The following is a 24,702-nucleotide window of genomic DNA, read 5'->3' on the forward strand; positions in this document are numbered from 1 at the left end:
ATTGTCATGTTGGAAGACCCAGCCTTGACCCATCTTCAATGCTCTAACTGAGGGAAGGAGGTTGTTCCCCAAAATTTTGCAATACATGGCCCCGGTCATCCTCTCCTTAATACAATGCAGTCGCCCTCCATGTGCAGAAAAACACCCCCAAAGCATGATGCTACCACCCCCATGCTTCACAGTAGTGATGGTGTTCTTGGGATGGTACTCATCATTCTTCTTCCTCCAAACACGTTTAGTGGGATTATGACCAAAAAGTTATATTTTGGCCATTTCTATATGACCACATGACTTTCTCCCATGACTCCTCTGGATCATCCAAATAGTCATTGGCAAACTTAAGACAGGCCTGGACATGTGCTGGTTTAAGCAGGGGAAACTTCCGTGCCATGCATGATTTCAATCCATGACGTCTTAGTGTATTACCAGCAGTAACCTTGGAAACTGTGGTCCCAGCTCTTTTCAGGTCATTGACCAGCTCCTCCCGTGTAGTTCTGGGCTGATTTCTCACCTTTCTTAGGATCATTGAGACCCCACGAGGTGAGATCTTGCATGAAGCCCCAGTCCGAGGGAGACTGATAGTCATGTTTAGCTTCTTCCATTTTTTAATGATTGCTCCAATAGTGGACATTTTTTCACCAAGCTGCTTGGCAATTTCCAGCCTTGTGGAGGTGTACAATTTTGTCTCTAGTGTCTTTGGAAAGCTCTTTGGTCTTGGACATGTTAGTAGTTGAATTCTTACTGATTGTATGGGGTGGACAGGTGTCTTTATGCAGCTAATGACCTCAAAAAGGTGCATCTAATTTAGGATAATAAATGGAGTGGAGGTGGACACTTTAAAGGCAGACTAACAGGTCTTTGATGGTCAGAATTCTAGCTGATAGACAGGTGTTCAAATACTTATTTGCAGCTGTATCATACAAATAAATAGTTTAAAGGAGTCATATATTGTGATTTTTTTTAGATTATGTCTATTACGGTGGACGTGCGCCTGCGATGGCAATTTCGGGCCCCTCCGTGATTTCTAAGTGGGAGAACTTACAAAATAGCAGGGTGTTCAAATACTTATTCACTGTACATTAAAACTGTTTTGACTTTCTTCTCTTTATTCTTTTAATTGTTTTAGTTAAATTACATGGAAAAGGGTTTAAATAGGGCAAAAATTTTTTGACATATTTAAAAATGTGTATGTCTTTTTGATATACACATGTTATTAATTTATTCCTTTTATGATAGGAATAAAACAAGATTGGTACATAAAGTTAGATGCAGCCATAAGCTAATCATTAAAATAAGCCTTTTGAAAAGGCTATAAGTTCATTTGAACACAATTTGCATTTAACCTGTTAACCTCAACCGCTGCTTTTGAAAAAAAAGTCATAGCCAACTATAAAGAAAACTATAAAGACATGTATTGTGGCTTTCAAAACTGTAATTTTGTGTTCATTATTTGCAGAACATATATTATATGAACAAAAATATGAACCATTAACACTGTGACCTTCTGAATGTGGACTCATCACAATGATATTCCCTGTTGTGATTAAATGTCATCATTAAAAGTATTGAGTTACATCTACATACAGTATACATTGCCTTATAGGACAATGGCAGCAAAAAGGGATCAGTAAAGTATATTTTACAATTTTGTCTTAATAATAGCTTTAGTTGCTGAACTTTACGTTTCACAAAATTTAACAATGTAAAACAGACCACTGCACTCTGCTGCCATCTTTTGACATGAATAAGCAGATCACATGTGCATATCTGCAAAGTTGATTTACAATAGAGAAATGTATGTCATCTAATTTCGTATAAATGTCTGACTTATCCCCATTAATCTGTTAGCTATGAGTTTGCATGTTTATTGTTTGCAAGACTGAGTCTATACTGTTTTTGAGTATGCGTGTGCATCTTAATGGCAATTATTGAGTTACTTTGCGGTAAATCACTTTAGTCTGAAACAAAAGAAGCATGCACTGAATCCTTATGACAAATCAAATGGGTTTGTTTGTTAATAGTTTTATTATAGTGTTTGGATTGCTTTAGTCTATACAGTAAGCAAGTAATAATTGTCTATGGTAAATTAGTGTCATTAGTCATAATTTTTGTATATAAGCTCATTGTTGTGTTTATAATTGAATAACTACTACTAAACTAAAAAGCAAAAAAATACCACTTGTTACAACTATACATTACTAAATAATCATCTATTTATTGCAATCTATTCTATTCTTCTATGTTCTATCATTTTCTATAATTTCTGTATTTAGGGTTTTATGCCTCCTTCTAATCCTCTATGCATAGTCCATAAGTGGTTATATTTGCTGTCTATTATATGATATTTAATAATTTTGCATTGTTTGCGCTGTTAGTTTTTTTTTTACTTGACTTCATTACTTTTACATATTGTTTAGCTCTAGCACTGGGACTTAAAATTGTGGTTTTATTATTATGGGACAGGGGTGGTATCAAATGGTAATCCAGTGGTATTTTACATAGTGCACCAAAGTACTTCAAAGAATTTTATAGTATTACAATGGTACTTTAGGGTTAGGGAAAAAACTAAATATACTTTTATAGGCCTACTTAGCTTCCAGCGGTACAAACTGTATCATCTTGACTTTAATAATAATAGTAATAATAATACTTACTATTATTATTATTATAAAGAAGAAGATATTATCCAGTTACAGCACTTCGTGTAGGCATTTATTTTTATTCTGTCATTGAGGGCGTACTTCCTAGCAATGCAAATGAAATATATTAAAATGTAAAATCTCATTTGCCGTTCGGAGCTCATTATGTTAATTTTGCCCCGCCCCCGATGCGCGCATCCGCCCCTCTCTGCGCTACCATCCTCAGAAGCCGTTGACGGCTCTAATAGTGACGGATCGACTCCCGCAATATTATTTTATTTTCCCCTTTTCATTTGTTTTGTGGAAAAAAGGAAAGGGAGTACAAGTAAGCCTCATTGCACACATCCGTCCTCAGCAATCCCCATCAAATCTCTTCAACACATAATCCTGTTTTGAGCTTTTGTACGAGCTTGTGCTAACGGTAGCTAGTTCGCGATTATTGCTAATAAATCTACGATACAACATCGAGACAAGTCGGGACAAGACCAGGTTAGTAGCCGCGTATAATGCTCAAACGCGTTAATAAGCAGGTTTTATTTGGTTTATGACCATATTGTTGAGCTCCAACTGTCCTGCTTTTTATCAGTCGGTGCTAATGTTAGCATGCTAACGGCGTAGCTTGTGTGTGTGTGTTTCACATCCTGGTGAAGATGTATCGTGTTTTTAAGGTGTAGTTGTGAGGTCTTGTAGATTACCAGTTATTTGGGAAGTTTTATGTCCATGTAGGGTTGGTGCAGTTTGCCGAGATGTAAGAAATCAACGGCGCATGTATTGAGGTAGTCTACATGTCAGACAAGTGGTTTGCCTTATTGTAAAAAAAGTAAAGGTCTAGCGGATTTGTTTTGCTAAACATGTATTAAATCGTACCTCAAAATCTTTAAACCCATAATAAATATGCAGTCCGAGTTGTTAAATCCTCTCAAATCCTGATGCTAGTGTGCTTGTAGCCCTGGCCTCAGCACTTCACCGGCGCCATTTTGTTTTGTTCTCGCCATCAAATCCTTTAGTCAGGTCCGCAGCATCAATTATACGACTTGTTTCTTTTAGTCTGTTATATATTTCACACCCCCAGGTTTGTCTGGCGTATGTCTTGCGTTTTTGGGCTCGTTTTAAATGATTTGTGACGAGGGGGCGATGTATATTATGAAACAGGTTTGCCCCCTCCTCCCTAAACGAAACATGGAGGCCTCGGTTATATGAGCCGAGTTAACCTGTAAAAATACACAGTTTATGGGCATTATAATATATCAGAATGAGGTATTTATGATCAGCTATCTTGTTGTACGTGTTGTTGAGTAAACGACATTTAGGTTTTTATGAAAACACGCAGTGTCTCATTACGCTACGGTCAATTGGCAAAGCGTGTAAAATAATCTGTACGCAGCTCCTTATGTTGCGCAGGGATTATTTTACAGGATTTGCCCAATTGACCATCAATTGACATGTTTATAACATTGAGTGTCTGTTAATGTTTTAAAAGAGAATATGTACAGGTGAATTTAAGAAGGTGGTGTCTTTGTGATGTTTTTAAATGTACAGTTTTGGCTAAGATGTCGTTTTAGGGGAAAAAAAAGGATGCACTTCTTTAAACATTGTAAATACACCTTCAGAAGTTTTGCCATTTTGGTTAATGTTTGTCTTTTTTGATAATTTGTAAAAATGACCGTGGTGGATATAATGTAAAGTTGCCACAACTTGAGTCTACTTCGTTAACTGTAGTAACTATGAATTTTTGTGGAAAGGTTTGGTTGCCATGGTAACATTGCTAAATGCGGCCTTAGACATTAGAAGTGTTGTGTTTAGGGTTATGTGCTTTATGGATCCATTCCAAGCCTCACATTGAACCATCTGTAGATTGATCATGGCTATACTGTGTTTGGATGAGTCCGAGATTTACTGTTGTTATCAGCCTACAAAATAAAAGTTTTGGGATTTGCATTAGCCGGAGTCCATAGTCTTTGTTTGTTATCAGTGCGAGACTTTATGAATTGAGAGTGAATTTTACTGTCTAGCGGTAAAACACAGCCCTGGTGTTGCCATGGATGCAACCCCTCTCAAAGCAGAAACAGAGGAACATCATTTATAATGCATCACCATGGTAACCCCAGTCTGCTTTTTCATGCGTTTTTAATTTCTTGCTGTGCAAAAGTCATTAATGGCTTTTATATAACTCTTACTATATAAACCAGAAATTAATGTATTTTAATGACCGCAATCTTAATGTAGAGAAAAATGCTGTTTAGTAAAGTTAGTTGCAATTTTACTTTGCAATTCCACTGTTAATATTCTTAAATCTTTACACAAGTATTTTTCTAGGAAAATGAGATTTGCCACCATTCAGAGCGAGTTTGGGGAGGCAAATCACAAGAAGTATAGGCCAGCACAGTAAGCTGTACAGTATTACTGTATTGCCTACATCATTTGTCACTAGCTATGTTTCTAAACTTATGCACATAATTGGAATATCGCATTAAACATTTGCAAATAAAGCAGCTTTAGTGAGCTGAAGAGAGCCAAATCATAAGAACGTGTAAGTCACTTACCTCATTTACTTCACACAGCACTTTGGTCCCAGAAAATACACATAAAATTGGCAGACAAGCTTCTGTGTGAATGCAATCACTTCCCGTAAATGTTCTGGGATCGCTCCCGGAAAGGGGACCTAGTAACATTGCCGTAAGATACCCGGAAAGCCCTCGGGTGTGAATGAGACGCAGAAACAATGCCATAAGGGGCGTGTTGTAGTGTGGATGTGCGTGTCATGGCAACATTAAGTTATGGTTCAGCTCTTTAAACAGATGGCTTTACATTAGGGGTGGGCAATATCATATCACGGTTGGTTTAGGCAAAATCACAATCATTTTATTGCGGTTCTTTTCCCCATGTTGTTTTTAGAGACTATTTTGCCATTACTGAGCCTTATTACAGCCATACCACCATTAAAGGCGGAGTCCACGATGTTTGAAAAACGCGTTGGAAAAGGAGACGGGCCGACTACCAAAACACACTTATAGCCAATCAAATCAAATCAAATGCCTGGTTGCGTATGTGTGGGGCGGCTCTATCAACAGAAGGTCCAGATTCTATTGGGGTAGGGGCGTGTTTGTTTAGGCGATTTCAAATATCAACATTGGCTTTCAAACATCATGGACTCCGCCTTTAAAAATGCAGTCCTACAAGGTAACAAATATATGCGCGGAAAGTGCACGGACAGTATGCTTACAACAACGCATGCACAAGAAAATACAATTACACAAAGGAAATAGACAGCATTTGCACACACACAATCGTTTTCTCTTCTTTTATTTTCAATTCTTCCCCGAACAGAAAGCTGTGGAGCATTTTCGTCACCATAATGTTTGATTCCTGTTCTTTGTTTTCTTGATGTTTGTTCTAAGCTTTGTTTGCAATTGTGGATTGGCTACTTTTCTTCACTTATCCTAATTTTTTTTAATGTACTGTAAATGTTGCAAATCAGTGCTGCCCTGACGGCTTGGTAAAGTAATAATTTGAATAAGAAACCATTTTTATTGCGTTTGTGTCGGAACACGGTCAGTATACTTTGAAACGCTCACACGCTTCCACTGAATAAAGGTATACCTGACCCTTACCTTGCCTTCATGTAGCGTTCCCCTTGTCGCGTACTTGATGTATGCACGAATCACAATACAATGATGTTTCCGAAAAAGTGTATTGTGGAGACATTTTAATCGTTCACAATCAAATATTGTCATATCGCCCACCCCTACTTTACATGCAGATTAACATTCATGTCGAGAAATGTCTGCAAACTGGACTAAAGCGGATATCAGGTAGCTTGTCACTCTCAGCGCTGAAGCGAAGATCATTCAGCAACATAAAAGAATAGCGCATCACCCTCTCATATGAACTTACAATAAACAAAAATGCCCACGCGTCATCGCAACAAGATATATCGCTCTGCTCTTCAAAACGGTTTTTTTATGCACTTACATTTACAATGAGAAATGTTTGCAAGCTGGACTGAAGGGAGCTTGTCAAATATCCCCTCTGAAGCTAAGATCATTCACCAGCATACTAAAATGGCACATCACACGTTACTTTATAGTCTTTTCATAAACAAAAATGCACACAAGTGGTTTTTAGAGAGAGAAATAATGGATAATAAGCAAAGTTTAGATGCTGCAGAGGAAAAAAAAACCTACCAAGTGCAGGACTTAACGTCAAGTGTCTTTCCAGGATATTAACGTTAACCGTGTGACACGGATTCCGACAAATCATTGGCAGTGTGAATGAACCAAAAATCGAACGATCCCGGACAAATCCTGGACGCATTTCCCGTGTAACCATGTTTAATCACCTTAGAGCACGCAGACGTACATTAGTTTAAAATGATCCACCCTGTTATTTATTTCACCTATTCATTTTTATTCTGAAAGCATAGGAAGGCTTTAAAATCGACTCCTTTCGTCACTTTTCACTTTTTGTCTTTCAGTCTCAGGATTCACCATACTCAATGAGCGTACAGCGCAATGTCAGAGCGCTCTGGGCAAACGGCAAAGGGGAAGGATGGCAAATCCAAGTATGCGTCTCTCAACCTGTTTGATACCTACAAAGGAAAGAGCCTTGAAGCACAGAAGCCTGTTGGTGAGTTTGTGTGGAAAAAACTGATTGTATTTGTGTTCTCACCAACTTGATTAGACCAATATGTAGAGATCGACCGATACTCATTTTTTTAAACCGATGCCAATAACAAATATTTGGATGCTTATGTGCCCGATAACCGATATGCTGAACCAATTTTTATTTACTGTTATACTTCTGTTTTTGACATAATAATTACTACAACACTACTGAACTGAACAAACCCTTATAATAATAATCATCATCACAATCACTCCCTCTTTGCATACAAAGTAATAAATAGAGGGGTCTGAAAGAGTGAAGAATAATATTAATTTAATGAATGTAGAAACTATATTCCCAATACATGGACCATTCCAAACACCCCTATCATTTCGTCAGAAATGGACTGATCCAAAGGTCGCGCTGCGTTTGGCAGCGGGAGAGAGAGAAAAGTATAGCGGAGTTGGCTGCTTGTTATACATAGTTTATAGAGTAAAACAGGTGGATTAAGTGCTTTTTTTGGAATAATATGGTTGTTTTGACCAGCAACATGTAGCCTTCAGCAGTAAAACAAGTAGTTAGCAAAGAGGTTTTACAAATAATATCACTGACTGGAATACTTCATTCAGGAAAGTAACAAACAAAACGGCTTATACATCACTGAATTTCTTAACTGGTAATGTTATTTGATGTCAGAATAATTCATATTTTGTTGTTATAGCTTATGAAATGGCTGTTGACAGCGCTGTTATCTATGCATTTACTCACGCATTGACTGTATCAAACTGTGACCGCTTGCGGAGGTAATAAATAATTAATTAATATCCACAGACATTTATATAGATATTTTAGCAAAATAATGTTTATCTGGTAAATTTTAATATAACTTAGGGTAAATCTTGTTAAAAGCTTCAGCCTTCAACCCCGGTAAGTGAACAGCACGTGATTTTGTGAGTTCGTCTCTATTCTTGGACAAACTGCATACATTGCTTTTAATATATCAACTTATTTAACATAACATACATTAATGCACAAATAAGATGTGTTATAAATGCCTCAGATGCAAAGTCAGTATACTCAAAGTCCTTTTAATGAAGTCGCGTCACTCCGCCGTCATATTTGCTGTGCACGCTGCTGCTGCTGCTGCTGTGAGCTCCTCTCCTCAGATGCGTCCAGCGCGCAATTCTCTCGTTTATCGGTTAATCCGATATCACAAACCCGATATCCGATCATCGGAAAATGCTCAAATATCGGGGAAAATATCGGAAAACAGATATATCGGTCGATCTCTACCAATATGTACCTTTTTGACTAATTTGTGACTTGATTGTGGTCGCGATATGTTTTTTGTAACTCAATACTAAACATTAATCAGACAATTACTTAGAATGACATTTACAGATACTGATAGATACCAATAGTTTTGCTTCAAAGTACTGTGAAATCCAAGAAGTGCATCTAAGAGCGTACAAACTACAATCCTGTTGTCATGACATACTTATTCTATACTAATTTCTATGTATTTCCCTTGTGTTTCAAATATCGGCCGAGATATTTGCCACTGCAATATATTGGTCTATCACTAGTTACATTAAGATAGTATTTAGGATAAACATATTCTCGTTGGTGGCTGGTATCAATTTTAAGAATTATTTAACCATACTGTATGCATATTCATTTAGATATTTTTGGGACAAGGCACTGTGTGGTTCGTTCACCTAGTGTAAAACCTGTTAATATGGGTACCGATATGAAAGTGAGATGTTCACGCACAGTATGTGAATAGTTAATAAATTAAAACAAATTATGTCCTACATGTTTTTGTTTCCATATTCTTTTACTCAGAAAGGTCATGACATGTAAATAATCATAAATGTTAGTTTGTCACTGACTTGCCATCACGTCACGTATGATAGGGGCTGTTTACACTTGGTATTAGGATGTGTTTTCATCAATCGGATCACAAGTGGACGAGAGTTTTACACCTGGTACGTTTACACCTGGTATTTAAATTTGTCTCTTGTCCACTTTTTTACCGCTTCTGTTCTGAATACTGTGAGGGGTTGGTCTGTCGACACGGTGGGCGAGTCCCTCTCCTGTTATTTAAATGCGAGCAGGAGTAATGATGAGTTTATATGGATGCAAACTAATACTATATCGGAGTTCGCTGCTTGTGTAGTAAGTAAACATGCTGCACAGTGTTTTGTACATGTATATGTAAGAGCTTTCTCTGAATTTTCAGCGCAATTAATGAAATAGGATCGCGCAACTTTCACACGCTTGCAAAATGAAACTGCGGAGATCAGCCGCTTTAGTTTTATCAATGAAAGGCTAAAAATAGTGCTGCACACCGTGTGTTCACGCCAGAAGTCAGAAAAGACGTAAAACATTGTTTTCAGTACCTCAGATTAGATAAATGAGCGGAGAGAAGGCGGTCGCGAATGGCTGTTCGAACACATTCAACCACATGTGCGTTTACACTACAAAAGCAATCCGATCGAAAGGGTTTTTGACTACCTCTGAATGTGGTTAAAAGTGGACGAGCTCAAAACGTTTTGAACACCGTTTACACCTGGCATTAACGTCATCCACTTGTGATAAGATCGATGAAAACGCATTTTGTAAACAGCCTCTTAGAGGTGGTGATTGCCATGATAATAATGTTGATATAAATAGTGTTGTTTGTTTTCTCTACTGTTATGTGTATATTAGACACATCTAAATTTTTTGAAGTTATGTAATAGGATTTAATAGTTAAAGCATTTAGGATTTATGAATTATGTTAAAATTATAGACTTTAGTAGAATCTACTTTGATAAACGCTTGTTGTGGTTATATTTATTAAAGGGCACCTATGGTCCGATTGACGTTTTTACATTTCCTTTGGTGTTTAAGTGTGTATTAGTACATGTTAACCATATGCAAAAGGTAAATGATTATCGTCTCCAACATAATCCAACGGATTGTAGGCAACAGTTTACTTCCTGGGATTGGTGATGTAGACAAAACCGAGATTATCGTAATTCCTCCCGCTTCGTACTTAGCATGCAAGTTAACTCCTGTTAGCATTGCATTGTAAGCAAATCTTTCAAACATGGAGCGTCACTTTCCAGAGGTATTCAGGCCAATCACAACGTACAGATTAGTTGGCCAATCAGGGACAAAGCGCTTTTCAAAACTATGAGTTTTGTACAAAATCAGTGAGTTTCAGGAAGAGAGTGAAATCTGAAGCTACAAAAATGTACGGGTATGTGGAAAATAATGTGTTTTTGAACACGTATTTGACCAAATACAAAAAAAATAACATTTTTTAGCCTTGAAATAGCAGCACTTTAATTGTCTAATCACTGAATGTGCTGAAAATGTATTGTATTATGATTTTCTTTAGTATTGGTTTTCTGCATTGACCCTCACGGTCCCATTTAGGATTTGCCCAGTCGTGCTAGGATTGTTTGGCGGAGTCCGTTAAACTGCCAAAGACTGACCTAAGACAGAGGTCTACTTGTAATCATAGTTTTCCCTCCACGCATTCCCTGCTTATGTTTTATTCAGTAGTTTAGCTACCAGACCTAAGCGGCTGTCCCAGTTTTCCCAAGTACAATTCTCCCAGTGCTACAGGCCCCAGAAACAAACAAAGGGTTGATAGTAAGCACAGATGTACTGACTGTTTGTAACTGCCAGCATTGTCCAATATCACCAGCTGCTAAATGTATTTTTAATATTTCTGTCATGTGTTGAATTTTAAGGTCAATTTTAAGTCAACCACTCGATACAGATCCACGTAAGTTACATTTGCTCCATTCGCTGGCCAGCTAGGCAGTTTTCGAGCATTCTGTGTGAACGGATTTTGGTATTCTCACAGTCTCCCCAGCGTAGTCTCGGTCCATGTCCCTCAAGACGGTGTTAGGTTTCCACCCTTGTTGTTCATTTACCCACTCCTGTTCTTTTTCTCCTTTTAGTTGCCCCTCGTCATGGCTTACAGTCTCTTGGTAAAGTTGCCTCTGCACGGCGCATGCCCCCCCCTGCCAACTTGCCTAGTTTGAAGGCGGAGAACAAAGGCAACGACCCCAACGTCACGCTCGTTCCCAAAGACGGCACAGGATGGGCAAGCAAGCAGGAACCAGCAGACCCAAAGAGTACAGCCAGGAACAAGTACATGAGCCTCCCTGCACGCCATGGCCACATGGGTTATTGCTTATGCCTGTTCCTTGTTGTGATCCTTTCCTAGTACCGATGTATTGTCAGAAGCGCAGCCGGAATTGCAGCAGCCTGTGGTCTCACAGACATCTGCACCGAGCGCGCCGAGAACACCCCCAGCTCAAGAGGTGACACGGCACAAACATGACACATATCAAACATCTAAAGTCTAAAATTTATCAAGCCTGTACCATGTAGGTTTAGTTGACCAATGACATCAGTAATAGTGTATCAGTAAACCAGTGAAGATGTTGGGTCTTAAAGGTATAAAAATAAGAATTTTGTGGCTTTCAACACATTTATTGTTAATTTTGCCAGCCCATAATTCTGGTACTTGACATTGGTCTTTGTCTGCTAGGCCCCACCTCCAGCTCTAGCCGCAGGGCCAAAGTCCTGGGCTCAGGCCAGTGTTACACATGGAGTACAAGGAGATGGTGAGTTAATGTGCCATGATATTGACTTATTAAAAAGAAAAAAACACTGCACTGTGACAATTTGCATTTTTTTTTCTTCATAGCTACACTAATCTTTTTACTTAATACTGAATTTACTATACTGAATAGTTTTTGACAAGAAATAGCTACTCTTTTGGGAAAATAATGCATATTTGGGTATGAGAAGTCACCTTTGTAATTCAATACTTCTCATATATCAAGATTAATCCCCTCTTGTGGTTTCTTTACAGGTGGAAAGGGATCAAACCAACCATCGCCATTCTCTCGCGAGGAATTTCCCACCCTGCAGGCGGCTGGAGACCAGGACAAAGCTGGCAAAGAACAGGCCACTGCAGATCAGTGGTATGGGCCCGGACCAAGCCTCCGCCCCCAGAGTAAGCATGTTTGCCCTATTGTCCTTTCAGTTAGTTGTGTAATTATCTCCTCATTCTTCTGATTCAAATTGATTTACATTACCTCAAACAACTTCTTACTTTGTGTTCTAGACGTAACAAGTTGGCGGGATGGTGGGGGCCGGGCGTTGGCACCCACCCTGGCTGGGGAGGGAGTTGCAGAGGGTGGTGCTGGGGGAACCATGATGATGGAGGGTACTGGTGGGGGCCCTCCCATCCTTCAGCAGAATGCGTCCTCCCTTGGGCAGCCTAGGACCGCCCCAACCAGCAACCCCGCACTTCCCCTTCCTCAGCCACCCATTGGCCCTCAATTTCAGGCTTACAGAGGGATCATGCCTCCATTCGTAAGTTTGAACATTTTTGTTCTTAGGGTTTTTCTTAGAGGCATAAGTAGGGATGCAGCGACCAAAAAACCCCACACACATTTTCAGCGTTTGGCCGAACAAGTGATATAAAACTGAATATCTTTTTTTGACCAATGAGGCTTTTGATGGCCAATCTGAATGGAACTCTATTACAAACAGTAAACCCAAAATAAACTTAAAAAGACAATTTATCACATATTTTTATTTACTTAATTTTTATATATTTATCATATTTGGGATTTAGACATGAATGTGTGGATGTGAAAAAAATGCGGAAAATACAGGAAAAACCCTGCCTCTCTCAATGATCACTAGAAAGCTTTGTACTAGATAAACTTGTATCTTTTTTGTGTTTGCTCTATTTGTTTAATGCATTCTTTTTTGCCTTTTTATCTGCAGATGTATCCACCCTACTTGCCCTTCCCACCCCCTTATGGTCCACAGGGACCTTATAGGTACCCACCCCCAAATGAGGCCCCCAGGTGAGATAAACAGGCAATATTTATACATCTGCTTTCTTGAACTGTAAATAATAATATATTATGTTGTGGCGATCATCTGATTGTTTTTAACCACCTTCTGATTTGTTTCTCGTTTTGCCAGGTTTTCTCGGTCACAGGGTGGAGTAGGACCAGATGGACGACCCCCTGTAGGACCTCGGGGTGAGGTGGTAAAACGCCCCTCCATCCTTAAGCAGGATGACCTGAAGGAGCTGGATGAGCTGGATCATGATGGAGATGAGGGCTGGGCTGGTAAGTTGAGTTTTTTTATTCTACTGGCACAGTAAAGCAGAGTTGGATGTTTAATTTGAGAAGAATTGTTAAAACTAAAAAACTTTCTAATGAGAAATACTAGATTACTTCACCAAATAACTTGAACTATTTTTGGGAGGGCTTAACTTGCACCTTACATTTCTTCTTAAGATGGCAGCTTAAGGAAGATAGTTGAGTGATGGTATTCAAGCAACAAGATTGTGTTGTTAAAACCTTTGGAACGTATTAATTGGTAACACCATAGAGACTAGGGTTGTGCCGATAGACGACAGTATCAGGTATCAACGACCATCAGACATTTCGCCAATAGGGGGCTTTCATGGCTTTTCATCGCTGGCGATGGTTATTAATATTATTATCATCATAGTTTCACATTAACATACGCATTGCATGCTTTTCCTTGCATGGGAGGGTTTGTGGGCTTCACTTTGCGCGAGATAGCTTGTAACGCGCACAGATTCTTTGTGCACGCAGGTGGACATAATGCGCTTGTCTTGGACTCTTGCTCGGACCTGAATGCGCGCAGCATGGACTCCTTCTAGCACCTGAACTTGTAATGTGCATGATTCCTTGCACATGAGCTTGTAATTCGCGCCACTCTGACATTTCCTTGCACTGGAGAGGTTGTTAGCACATAGGGCTGGGTATCGATTCAGATATTCCAGATCGATTCGATTTCTATTCACAAGCTAGCAAATTGATTCGATTCTCAGTTCCATTTTCGATTCCGGTTCTCAGGCCGTTTTTTCAACTCCGGTTTTTATACTCGATTCTTGCTTTAACTCAATGAAATATAAATATAGATTTCATACAAATACTATATTAATGAAAAAGAACAGTGAACAGCAGTTTACAAGTGGGTAATTGATAAAAAGAAATGTATTTAAATTAACGTTAATCTTGCGTTCAATGTTCGCGAAAACAAATAAAATCAATTCTGCTCCTTGAGAATCGGCCACGTAAAAAAAACACGATTAATCAAAAAATTTATTTTTTCCCAGCCCTTATAAATGGGCATACAGATGTGCGCATTTTACTTTCACTTTTGAATTGGACGCAACTGTTTGCGTACGCTGCATTAAATCACTTATGAATCCACGTGCAATGCGAGTGCAACAGCTGTTTAAATTAGGTGCTTGAGCCAGTGACGAAAGTCTCTCAGTCCCAAGCTGAGTAACATTAAGCAACAAACCTAGTTCATTGTTCCCGCTCCCTGGCACACAGGAAATGTTAGAGCGCCTGGGTTTTAATGACGCGCTCGGATTAATGGCATCAGTTCTAAGAAGTTACCCTTGCTTCTTTTTTGTCCACCAATCAAGTGACTTGTCATAAATGAGTAAAAGATTTACAAATAAATTAATGAGTAAACTACTTCCCTTCCCCTGATACTATCATGTCATTGATCTCATAGATAGGACGATCTGAAAATGGGGCATATCGCCCATCCCTACTAGAGCGCAACACGTCATAATCTGAAAACCATGCCCTCCGGGGGGGAAAACAATCCATCCGTCTTCATTGACTTTGTATTGTGAAAGGCTGCCTCCTTGTCATTTCTGGCTTATAACAAAAAACAGAAAAATTCCTACGCGGCAGGATATCCTAATTAACTCCTTATCCCACTTTAAGGCCAAAAGTGAAATAGTTTAATACTTACTATTAAGTATTTGATTGATAATTTTTTTTAACTAAAACAACAGTGGGACAAGCTGTTTGAAAGCTGTTAGCTATATTAGCTACTGTAGCAAACATAATGTTACTGCATAGTTTTCTGCTTTATCCACGTTCTAACAAGTTGCATACTGTCAAAATGCCGCAGCTTAGCTTGCAAAAATATAACACACAAAACTGATATTTGGATATTTGTCTTACAGTGGCAAAATGTTTACTGCAGATGTAGGTATACTTAGTGTCAGGATCCCACAATTTACCCATTCTTCCTGCTGATGCTTCACGCCTTACTGGTTGTATCCAATTTGTCTCCTTAAAGGCTGGGTTTTACAGCTCAGTAGCTTATAAAAACATAATTCTGGGTTTTTTAGCTTGTTAGCTGTACACCCTGTCATACAGCAGCTTTTAGGCATTGTTCTGTTTTTTGTTATAAGGCAGAAATGACAAGGAGGCAGCCTCATGCAATACAAAGTCAATGGAGATGGTTGGATGGTTTCCCCCCGGTGGGCGTGGTTTTCAGATTATAATAAATGCGCTCTATCTCTATGCCTTCCAGAAGATAAAATATTATTAAGTCTATGATTTGTACGTCGACACCACTTCAGTATGGACAGCTTGTATAGAAATCCCAGACAATATGCAGCATTGACCACAGACAAAAAGAATCACCATTTGAAGCTTTCAATTAAGAAATAAATTAAGAAATTTAAAAGTTGTTAAAAATCAGTAGGGAACTACCTTGATATTTTACTGCTGTAAACTAGGGTTCTGACAATCGGGCAAATGCGTGTTTTCACAATGAATGAATTTGAATGAATTATGGTGAAATGCCGCCACATTCAAAAGCCATAGGGTGCTTTCGTGCAGAAACGCCATTTGTGCCACAGAAGTGGTGTCATTACAAACACTATTCCAGGAAATGTCTAAAGGGATATTTATTTAGCTGTTCTTCAGATTGTTTCAGGTATTTTCATGATAATAGAGAATATTTTGAATGATTGTGTTTGACGAGTGTTGCTTTTTTGCACGTTATAAACGAGTCAAACTCGTAGTGATTTTAGATTGATAAGGAGTTCTTACTGATCACGGAGCCGTAGTAAATGCACAAGCTGAAACACTGAATCGGAGCCTTACGATTCAGAATCGATTTTAGACAGGTCTTTTTAATCGGAACGCGATGCATCGATGCACATCCCTACTGTAAACATGTTTACTTCAGTTCCAACAACAACTAGGTTTATTATCTCTGTCATAGGGAGACTTGCTCCTAAGGTCTTATCCTGTTTTACTCTTATCTTGTATGTTATTGTTATTGCTGAGTCTAAGAGCTCTGCTCAAAAAAAACACAAAGGGCAAGTAAAATCTAAATCTTGATTTGTTGCTCTGTCCTCAGGGGCACAGGAGGAAATTGATTACTCCGCCAAGTTGAAGTTCAGTGATGATGAAGGAGAGGATGATGGGGAAGAGGAAAGGACTGAAAACAAGAATGGAGCCCAGTAAATTTCAGAATTTTCTTCCTTCAGCTTTTAGCAGTTATTTTTTTATTTAGTTATGTATACTGAAGTTCTTTGTTTTGCTGTACCAGTGAGTCAAGGGAGCTGCAGAGATCCAAAGATGGACCTGCACTTGTTTCACGTTCTCGTGCATCTGATAGTGGAGGGGATTCGCGCCACACCCCTCCTTCCAGTGCTGATGACGGCTCTGTGCCCCCCTCCAGCAAGCCAGCCTGGGCCGAGGAGGGAGAAAGTAGCTGGGGCAGTCAAACAAACACGGGATCATATCAGGTAAGAAACTCAGTGGGTACCACTGGCTTGAGCTAGCTAACGTGCAGTCACTGTGAGGACAGGAACATGCATGTGGCGTTTCCTGGATGACTCGCTGATTGATGCGTGTACCCATATGCAGGGGCGTAGGCCTGGACTGGGTGGTCCAAGGGAGCCACCCTCCCCCCCACCAGGGCCACATCTTGGACAAGGGCCCTACTCCTACTACCGCCAGGTACATGGGGGAAAGGGTCCAAGATGTAGGACATCAGAGATATCAAGCTCTAACATGAGCATGTTGGTGATAGTAGCATGTTGGTTTGGATTAGTTTAAGGTTTCTAAACTACTACTTCCAACAGGATCGGCCTTCGAATCAGCCTGCGATCTCCGGCCCCACCCTGGCCCCACAGAAGCCCAGCAGTGCCCAAGCACAGCAGCAGACGGGGACTGTGCCCGGTGGGCAGACTCCTCCTCCATCCAGTGCCTTGCACCCCCAGCAACAGGGCGAGGATGAGGACGAGACTTGGCGACAGCGAAGGAAGCAGTCATCGTCAGAGATTTCTGCAGCAGTAGAGCGTGCTCGACGGCGCCGTGAAGAGGAGGAGAGGAGGATGCAGGAGGAGCGACGTGCTGCCTGTGCAGAAAAGCTGAAGAGACTTGATGAAAAACAGCAGCAGCACCAGATCATAAAACCAAACTCTCCTTGTGATGTTCCTGCCAACAGTCCAAGTCCTTCCTTGTCTGCACCTGCCTCATCCCCAAATGTCAGTCAGCCATCGTCCCCCTGTGTGGACCCAGAAGAACCTCCCTTGTTATCCACTCAGACAGGTGGTGCAACATTAGGGTTTAACATACATAACAGACAGAGGGCTGGCAGCAACAGCAGCCATGATTCCATCACAGGTTCGTTTTTTTGTGTCTACAGTTTTTAACGCTGGTAGTTTCTTGCATCTTTATTTATATATATATACGTAAGTTGACTTGTAATATGGTTGTGATTTTTCTCTTCATGTAGAGTCTCAACAGACTCTACAGCCTCAAGCCACCCAGCATCAGCAAACCCCTGATATCCCAGTGCCTGGGGATGGCAAAGAGGAACCTGTAGTGGTTGGACCACACATCCGCAACAGTAGAGGTGCTGATGATTCCTTGAAGGTGGAGAGTGTTGGTGGAACAGGGCGGCAGGGAAGTGGTCCACCTGGGCAAGGCTTTTCCAAGTACCAAAAATCACTTCCCCCTCGTTTTCAGAGGCAACAGCAGGTTGGTGTTCAACACCAGTTTATGCACTCTTATTTATGAAATTGTTTCATACACAAAATGAAAAAATATAAAGGTTGGACTTCTCTATCCTCAGGTACCGAAATTAAAATCTGTACTAAAATATATAACTTGTCTCATTTGTGAACAGGAGCAACTTCTCAAGCAACAACAGCAGTGGCAACAGCAGCATAACCAGGTTGCCCAAAATCAGCTTCAGCCTCAGAATCAGCAAGGCCCCTCTCCTGGGATCACTCCACAACCTGGCCCCAAACAGCCAACCCTTTACCCCCCTGGCTCAATGGGACGTCCACCACCTTTGCCCATGAACTTTGATCCTCGCTGGATGATGATGTCTTACATGGCCCCTGGTTTGATGCAGGGACGTCCTCCAAACATGGATTACTACCCTCCCACCATGCATCCCTCTGGTTAGTAAATTAATTATATGGTTTGTAAATAGTAGGAAATGTTGATGTCCAGAGATGATAAGAGCATTTTGTTTTAGGGATGATGAGTCGGGAACGTTCTGATTCAGGTGGCTCTGGCTCAGACCCCTTTGATAGGCAGCAGCATGGTCCCCCTCATCCTCATCGTGGTACACCCCCCATGGATCCTAAACTAGCATGGGGACCAGATGTTTTTCCAGGGGGCACTGAGGGCCGTGGTCTAAGCTCCCCATTGCGGCAAAAAGCTGTAGAAGAGGAGGATGTTTGCAAAGGTCAAAGGTAATGAGGTTGTTTCAATATTTTTCATAATCTCATTGTTAATATTGATATATTAATTGACGTAAAAAGACATTATTCACATGCATGTTTTTTTGTTTTGTTTTTAGAAGCGACACTCCTCCGGTGCGTTTGCGAGAGGGAGGAACAACTCCTATTCAGCCGTCGAGTGTGGCTCCCAGCTCTCCATCTGGCTCATCCAACCAAACCCCACCCCCTCTGGGAATTCAGGTTGGGAGCCAGAGTGCTAGCCATCATACTCACCATCAGCCCTTCATGGGTGGACGAGGAGGTTATGGCAACTACCCTGACAATGGATCCAGAATGGGCTCCCACCTGCAGCAAAGGGCAAGCAGTGGAGGGACACTGCATGGTTTTGGCCATCAGGAGGGAGGTCAGCAGAGCCAGATCTGGGGGACTCCTCATCCCCATTATGACCGTAATGGCCGTACTGATCATTCAGCCTTAGAGAACAACTCGCATCTCCAACACCATGGTCCACCCGCTCACCCTTCACATTTCTCTTCTCATCATCATAAACAAGAGAATGGCAGGGAGAGAGAAAAGGCAGGGGAGGCAAAAAAGAGTGACCCTTCACCTCCACTCCATCCCCTCTCATCTTCCTGCTCATCTTCATCGTCATCTTCCTCAGCTAGAGAAGATGCCAGTGGAAAGCAATCCCAACATAATCAAACCCCACCCCAGTATGAGCACGACACTGGGTCTGCTCATGCTCCTGCAAGGAAACAGGACAAAATGGGAAATATGCACAGTCAGCCCCCGCAGCAGCACCACCACCCTAAAACCAACTCTCGCAGCCGTGAACACAAAACTGAGACTCAGTGGGGCCCAAGGCCTGGAAGTAGTAATGTGACTGGTGGCACAAACCATAACAGAAAGACAGGCTCTGGAATGAGTGGGAATATTGATGAACCCACAATTCAGGTGGCTGAGAGCAAATCCTCTACTCAGTCTGGAGATGGATTCACAGTAAAGCGTGCAGGTCCTATTAAGCGACCAGTGCTTAAAGATATGAAAAGAGAAGGTGGTGAAGAAGCAGGAGAAAAGACCACTGGAGGATCAGGTAAAGAGAAAGAACAAGATGTTAGCCAGATCACAACCAAACAAGAATCTGGAGCTCAGGCCTCCTCAGTACCCAGTGGAAAAGATGATGCAGTTGGATCAAACAAACCCAGAACTGGAGGAAAGGAGCGAGGTAACACCGGGGGTACAGGTAAAGGGTCAAAAAATGGAGAAAACTCTGCCCAAAGTTCTGGCTATTCAGCTTCTCAATCTAAAAAGGATAGAGAGCGATCTTCAGAGAGAGGAAGCACAACTTACCATGCATCCTCATCCAGAGGAGGCCGATCAAGTCGTGGTAGAGGAGAGTTCTATGGCCGAGGCAGAGGCTACAGGGGCGCTTACAATGGTAATGCAGGTGGTGGTATTAGCCGTGGCAAAGCAGGTGGCAGAAACAGCAGGGACTATAGGTCAGTTGCAAACAGTGGCTACCACCATGGAACTCAAGAATTCAAGCGGGAGGCATCCTCTGGCAGTGGTAGACATGGACACGGAGGTTCTCAGCCAAATCCAGGGCGTGCTAGAAACCGTAGTGAGACCCGAAGTGAAGGCTCTGAATATGAAGAGGTGCCAAAAAGGAGGCGTCAAAGGGGATCTGAAACAGGCAGTGAGAGTGCTGGTAGTGACCTTCCTCATTCTGACAAAGAAGACCGTAAGTCTAATACCAAGACTGGCACCGGAGTAGAAAACCCTGCCACAGGCACATCCTCTTCAGTCCCAACAAGAAACTCCCAAACTAGAGTCTTCACACCAAGGGGTGTGCCATCAAGACGTGGCAGAGGAGGAGGCGGGGCTGGAGGAGGTATGCATAGAAGTGGAGGTGGTTCTGGAGCATCTGGTGCACATAGGTCTGGACCTGGCTCTTCTTCTTCTCATGGCTGGTCTGCAAAGTCTGCCTCTGTGCGGAAACAACAGACATCTTCACAGCCATCCCCTCCTAAAGATTCAGGTCGTGGAGCGAATGGTGAAAAGAAGAAGGCTCCTGACCTGAATCAGTTTCAGAGTCAAACTGTAAATCCCTCGGCACCCAATCCCACTGTGCCTACAACCGTCCAACAGGTGTCCACTGAAAATGGAAACGTTGGGGCTCCAAGTAATGTCCCATTGAATTCCACTGGCTCTGTTGCCCAGACACATGCTGGAAGAATGGAAGAAGATGGAAGAGGTTTCCCCAACAGAGGATTTGAGCGCCCACCTCGTCGTAGGCGGCATGGACGATCCCAACATCAGCAGGACAAGCCTCCCCGATTCCGCAGGCTGAAGCAGGAGCGAGAGAATGCAGCCCGGATCAATGGAGGAAGTGGAATTATTGAAGTCAATGCGGGACATCAGCAGCCTGCTGCACCATTGCAAAATTCCCTGCAAGAAACAAATAGCGCTCCTAGTGCACCTGCCACAGCTGTTGCAAATGCAAACCACAGTGTCTCAGCGTCATCTAATAATAATAATAATAGCGGTCACACTGGGGGTGGAAATCAACATTTTAATAGTCACCACCACAACCACCACCATCACTACCAGGGCAACTCCCAGTCCCACCCTCAGCACCATCATAACCATAACCCTGCAGGGGGGGCTAAATCTCCAGATGTCTCTAACCAGAACTCTGACCAGGCAAATGAGGAATGGGAAACAGCCTCTGAAAGCAGTGATTTCACTGAAAGAGAGGGTGGAGGTGGTAAATCCTATTCCTCCCACCATCACCACCACCACCATCATCATCCGTCGGGAAGAGGTGGTGGAGGCGGAGGTGGCGAAAGAGAGATGACGGCTAAAGAATTGGCCACCAACAAGAGAAGCTTCTCTAGTCAGCGCCCTGGAATGGAGAGGCAGAACAGAAGAGTAAATACCGGTGGCGGTGGAGGAAGAGGTCCCAGGGGTCCACCCAGCGGCGGTGGGGCTATGGGTGGACCAGGCAATGCTGGGGCCAATCGTGGTGAGAGGCGTGGCAACTGGCCATCTCCTAAGAACAGGAAGTGAGATTTTTTTTTAATTTGGAAATGCATCCCTAATTTTCAGCCACTTTTTTTGTAAGGCCTCATCATCCTTAACATGTTAACACTTTATTATTGTTAAATTAGTAACCAAGACCATGTACACAGTCAGTCTAGCTCCCTTGGTTTATTGCTTGTTTTTGTCCTGTTGTAAATCTGTGCTTTTTCATGTTCCCACAAATACTAAGCTTTACATATTCTGCAGCATTTTGGCATCTTTTGCCTGAAAGTGCATCCACTCATAAGATACCCATTTACGTTTGCATATACAAGCACAATGGCATCAACCTGACAAAGATGTGCTTAGTTTGTGTACTGGGCATGCTGTGTTTATTTGTAGAACTGTGGCTTGAAGCGTATATTGAAGGCAAAGGTTGATACTTGTGTATTCCCATTACATACTTTTGGATTGGATATTATTTTTTCCCCTTTTGTTTCTAACCCCCCCCCCTGAAAAATAAGGATATATATTTTTGCAAAACCAGGTCATTAAATACATTTTTAATCAACCCCCCATTCATTTTCAGTTTTGAATTTTTACTGCTGTGCTTGGTCACCCAATATCATACTACTGCTTAGTACATTTAAATATTACTGTCATGCCCCCATTTCCAGAATTAAGTTTTTTCCCCTTTATTTTAAAGTCATAGGTCTTCTCTGCTCATTGCTTTGGTTGTTCCAATAGTTGCATTAGATGTTTTTGGCCTCTGCATGGAATTGTAGTCTAATAGTGCATACTTTTATACATTTATATTATTAGACCAAGTGATCTAAAGTGAAGGTCATTCAAAAGTTCCCATTCATTGATCACTTCATCTTTTGAGAGCTCTTAGCCTTAGTGTCAGATCCCCATTAAGTTGGAGTTTATATTTTGTTGAAAGCATCCGTTAAAGATTTTCTTTGTCTTGCACTTACACTTTTGTTCAAAACTTCTTTAGATTGTTCTGTGTTGTGTTTTTCTTTTCCTCCTAATGTCATCTTTTTTTGACAAGGTGTCATACTGCAGTTCTGGGTTTTTGAACATCAAAAGTTAGTATTGTATTATTATATTCAGTTCTTTGCAGCTCTCTCCAAACCATCCTCTGCATTGTAAAATAACTAATGAATATAGACACAAGTCCCTCAAAACATGTCTCAGAATTTCGCTCACATCCTTCAATGTACTAGTCATCACACAAGTCAATGCCAAGGAATCTGTGGCCCTGTTTGAGTAGTGTTACAAAGTGAGACATTGGTTCAATGTGCAATATGCTTAAATTCAAACAAGTCGCAACCATCAACTCATTCTAATGGACGTGTGTTAGAGAACATTGAAATAAAAATGGATCAAAACATTGTTCCCCCTCATCCTGACCAGCATTTCTATCCTACTGGTATAAGTTGGGGTTTGTTTTCTGGAAATGCCTTGATCTGATCGGTAGCTTTGAAATCATTTGTAGGGCTTTTGAATGATATGTATGTTTGAGTAGGGCATTTATAAAGTATGTGTGAACTTATCTCTGATCTCTACATGTAATGTGCTCTTTTGAGGTTAGAACGTGTTGTGAAAGGCAAACACAAGTCCTAATTGCCCAGTTTTTCGACACTATTAGGATGTTTATTTTATCTAGGACTTTATTATATACATTAAAATGTGTGTATATGTTACTCCAAACGAAGTGAAGTGGACAAAAAAAAGTTAAATCGTTCCTTCCTGTCTTCTAAGGAAATACGACAGAATGGGTTTTACTTTTCGTACGGACGTTTTACCAAGCACGGAGACATCCTCAAATACAGCTTGGTTGATCTGTTCATTGGAAGCCATTTTCTTATAGGCTTCCGGTGCTGTTTATCATCCCTCTTAATCTATTGATGTGGTCACATTATATGTACCAATATTTCAATAAAAATGAATAGAAATGTGTATTCCTTCAGATACTCAGAGATTGTATTATACTTCTAAATATACCAAGGTACCTGAAGTTGTTATTGCTGTTCTAGCATCTATGGCTTATTATTGGAACCTTGATATACACACGTATGTATATTGGTATGCATCTGAGTTTGTCTGCCCCAACTTACATTCCCACACACACGTGTTGCCATTTTTAAGTTCAAGGGAGCAATGTACAAGCAGAGAAGTGTCTTATAATAAAAATATACAGAGAAAAAGTTAAATAAAAATCTTTTGTTTTAATGGAAGATCTGTGGCTTGATTTTATTTCGTTGTCATGATGTGAAATGTGTGATCGTATTATTAAAATCAGCACGAACGAATGTATGTTTTTGGCTTTTGGTATAAATATGTTAACCTTAGGGTTATCTTTAAAGTAATGGGCTTTAGCACGTTGACAAAATGTGCTTTTAGAAGGTTCAAGCATTCAAAATTTACAGTCGCACTTCCCCCAATACGGATCAGTGATTTTTGTGACATAATTCTGCACTTAATCATTCTTAGTGATAGTTCACCCCAAAATAAAATTAGCCTAGATTTTATTACCCAAGAGCCGTAAGTATGACTTATTTCAGCCAAAACAGTCAGAGTTATATTAAAAGAGACATTTCACAAGAATTTTTTAAAATTGCAGAAGTTGTTGGTGTCCCCAGAGTACATATGTGAATTTTAGCTCAAAATACCCCACAGATAATTTATTATATCATGTTAAAACTGCCATTTTGTGTGAGCAAAAATGTTTTGGGTGTGTCTTTAAAATGCACTAAATGGCAGTGTCGTGGTTGGATAGTGCAAATTAAGGGTCAGTATTATCCTCTTCTGACATCACAAGGGGGGCTAAATTTCAATGAC

The 24,702-nt window shown here is 40.9% G+C and overlaps 1 protein-coding gene across 3 annotated transcripts; it reads left to right on the top strand.

Annotated features, from left to right (window-relative positions):
* The first annotated feature begins 2,806 nt into the window (after positions 1-2,806).
* On the top strand, positions 2,807-24,098 carry prrc2a (proline-rich coiled-coil 2A). 3 transcript variants are annotated; one of them, XM_073858128.1, is made up of 17 exons: positions 2,807-2,964; positions 7,114-7,265; positions 11,204-11,379; positions 11,471-11,569; positions 11,800-11,875; positions 12,127-12,270; positions 12,382-12,632; positions 13,053-13,135; positions 13,257-13,405; positions 16,491-16,593; positions 16,683-16,881; positions 17,003-17,095; positions 17,221-17,764; positions 17,877-18,121; positions 18,270-18,549; positions 18,627-18,846; positions 18,954-24,098. In XM_073858128.1, exons 2-17 carry the CDS (start codon positions 7,151-7,153, stop codon positions 21,901-21,903), a joined length of 5,727 nt encoding a protein of 1,908 aa, XP_073714229.1. In that variant the 5' UTR covers positions 2,807-2,964; positions 7,114-7,150; the 3' UTR covers positions 21,904-24,098. The 3 variants fall into 3 exon arrangements, with proteins under 3 accessions (XP_073714229.1, XP_073714231.1, XP_073714230.1); XM_073858129.1 differs by having other exon boundaries at positions 2,857-3,128; XM_073858130.1 differs by lacking the exon at positions 17,003-17,095.
* Positions 24,099-24,702: the final 604 nt, after the last annotated feature.

The sequence above is a fragment of the Misgurnus anguillicaudatus genome, chromosome 20, assembly GCF_027580225.2.
Source record: "Misgurnus anguillicaudatus chromosome 20, ASM2758022v2, whole genome shotgun sequence".
In the NCBI taxonomy this organism is placed as follows: Eukaryota; Metazoa; Chordata; class Actinopteri; order Cypriniformes; family Cobitidae; genus Misgurnus; species Misgurnus anguillicaudatus.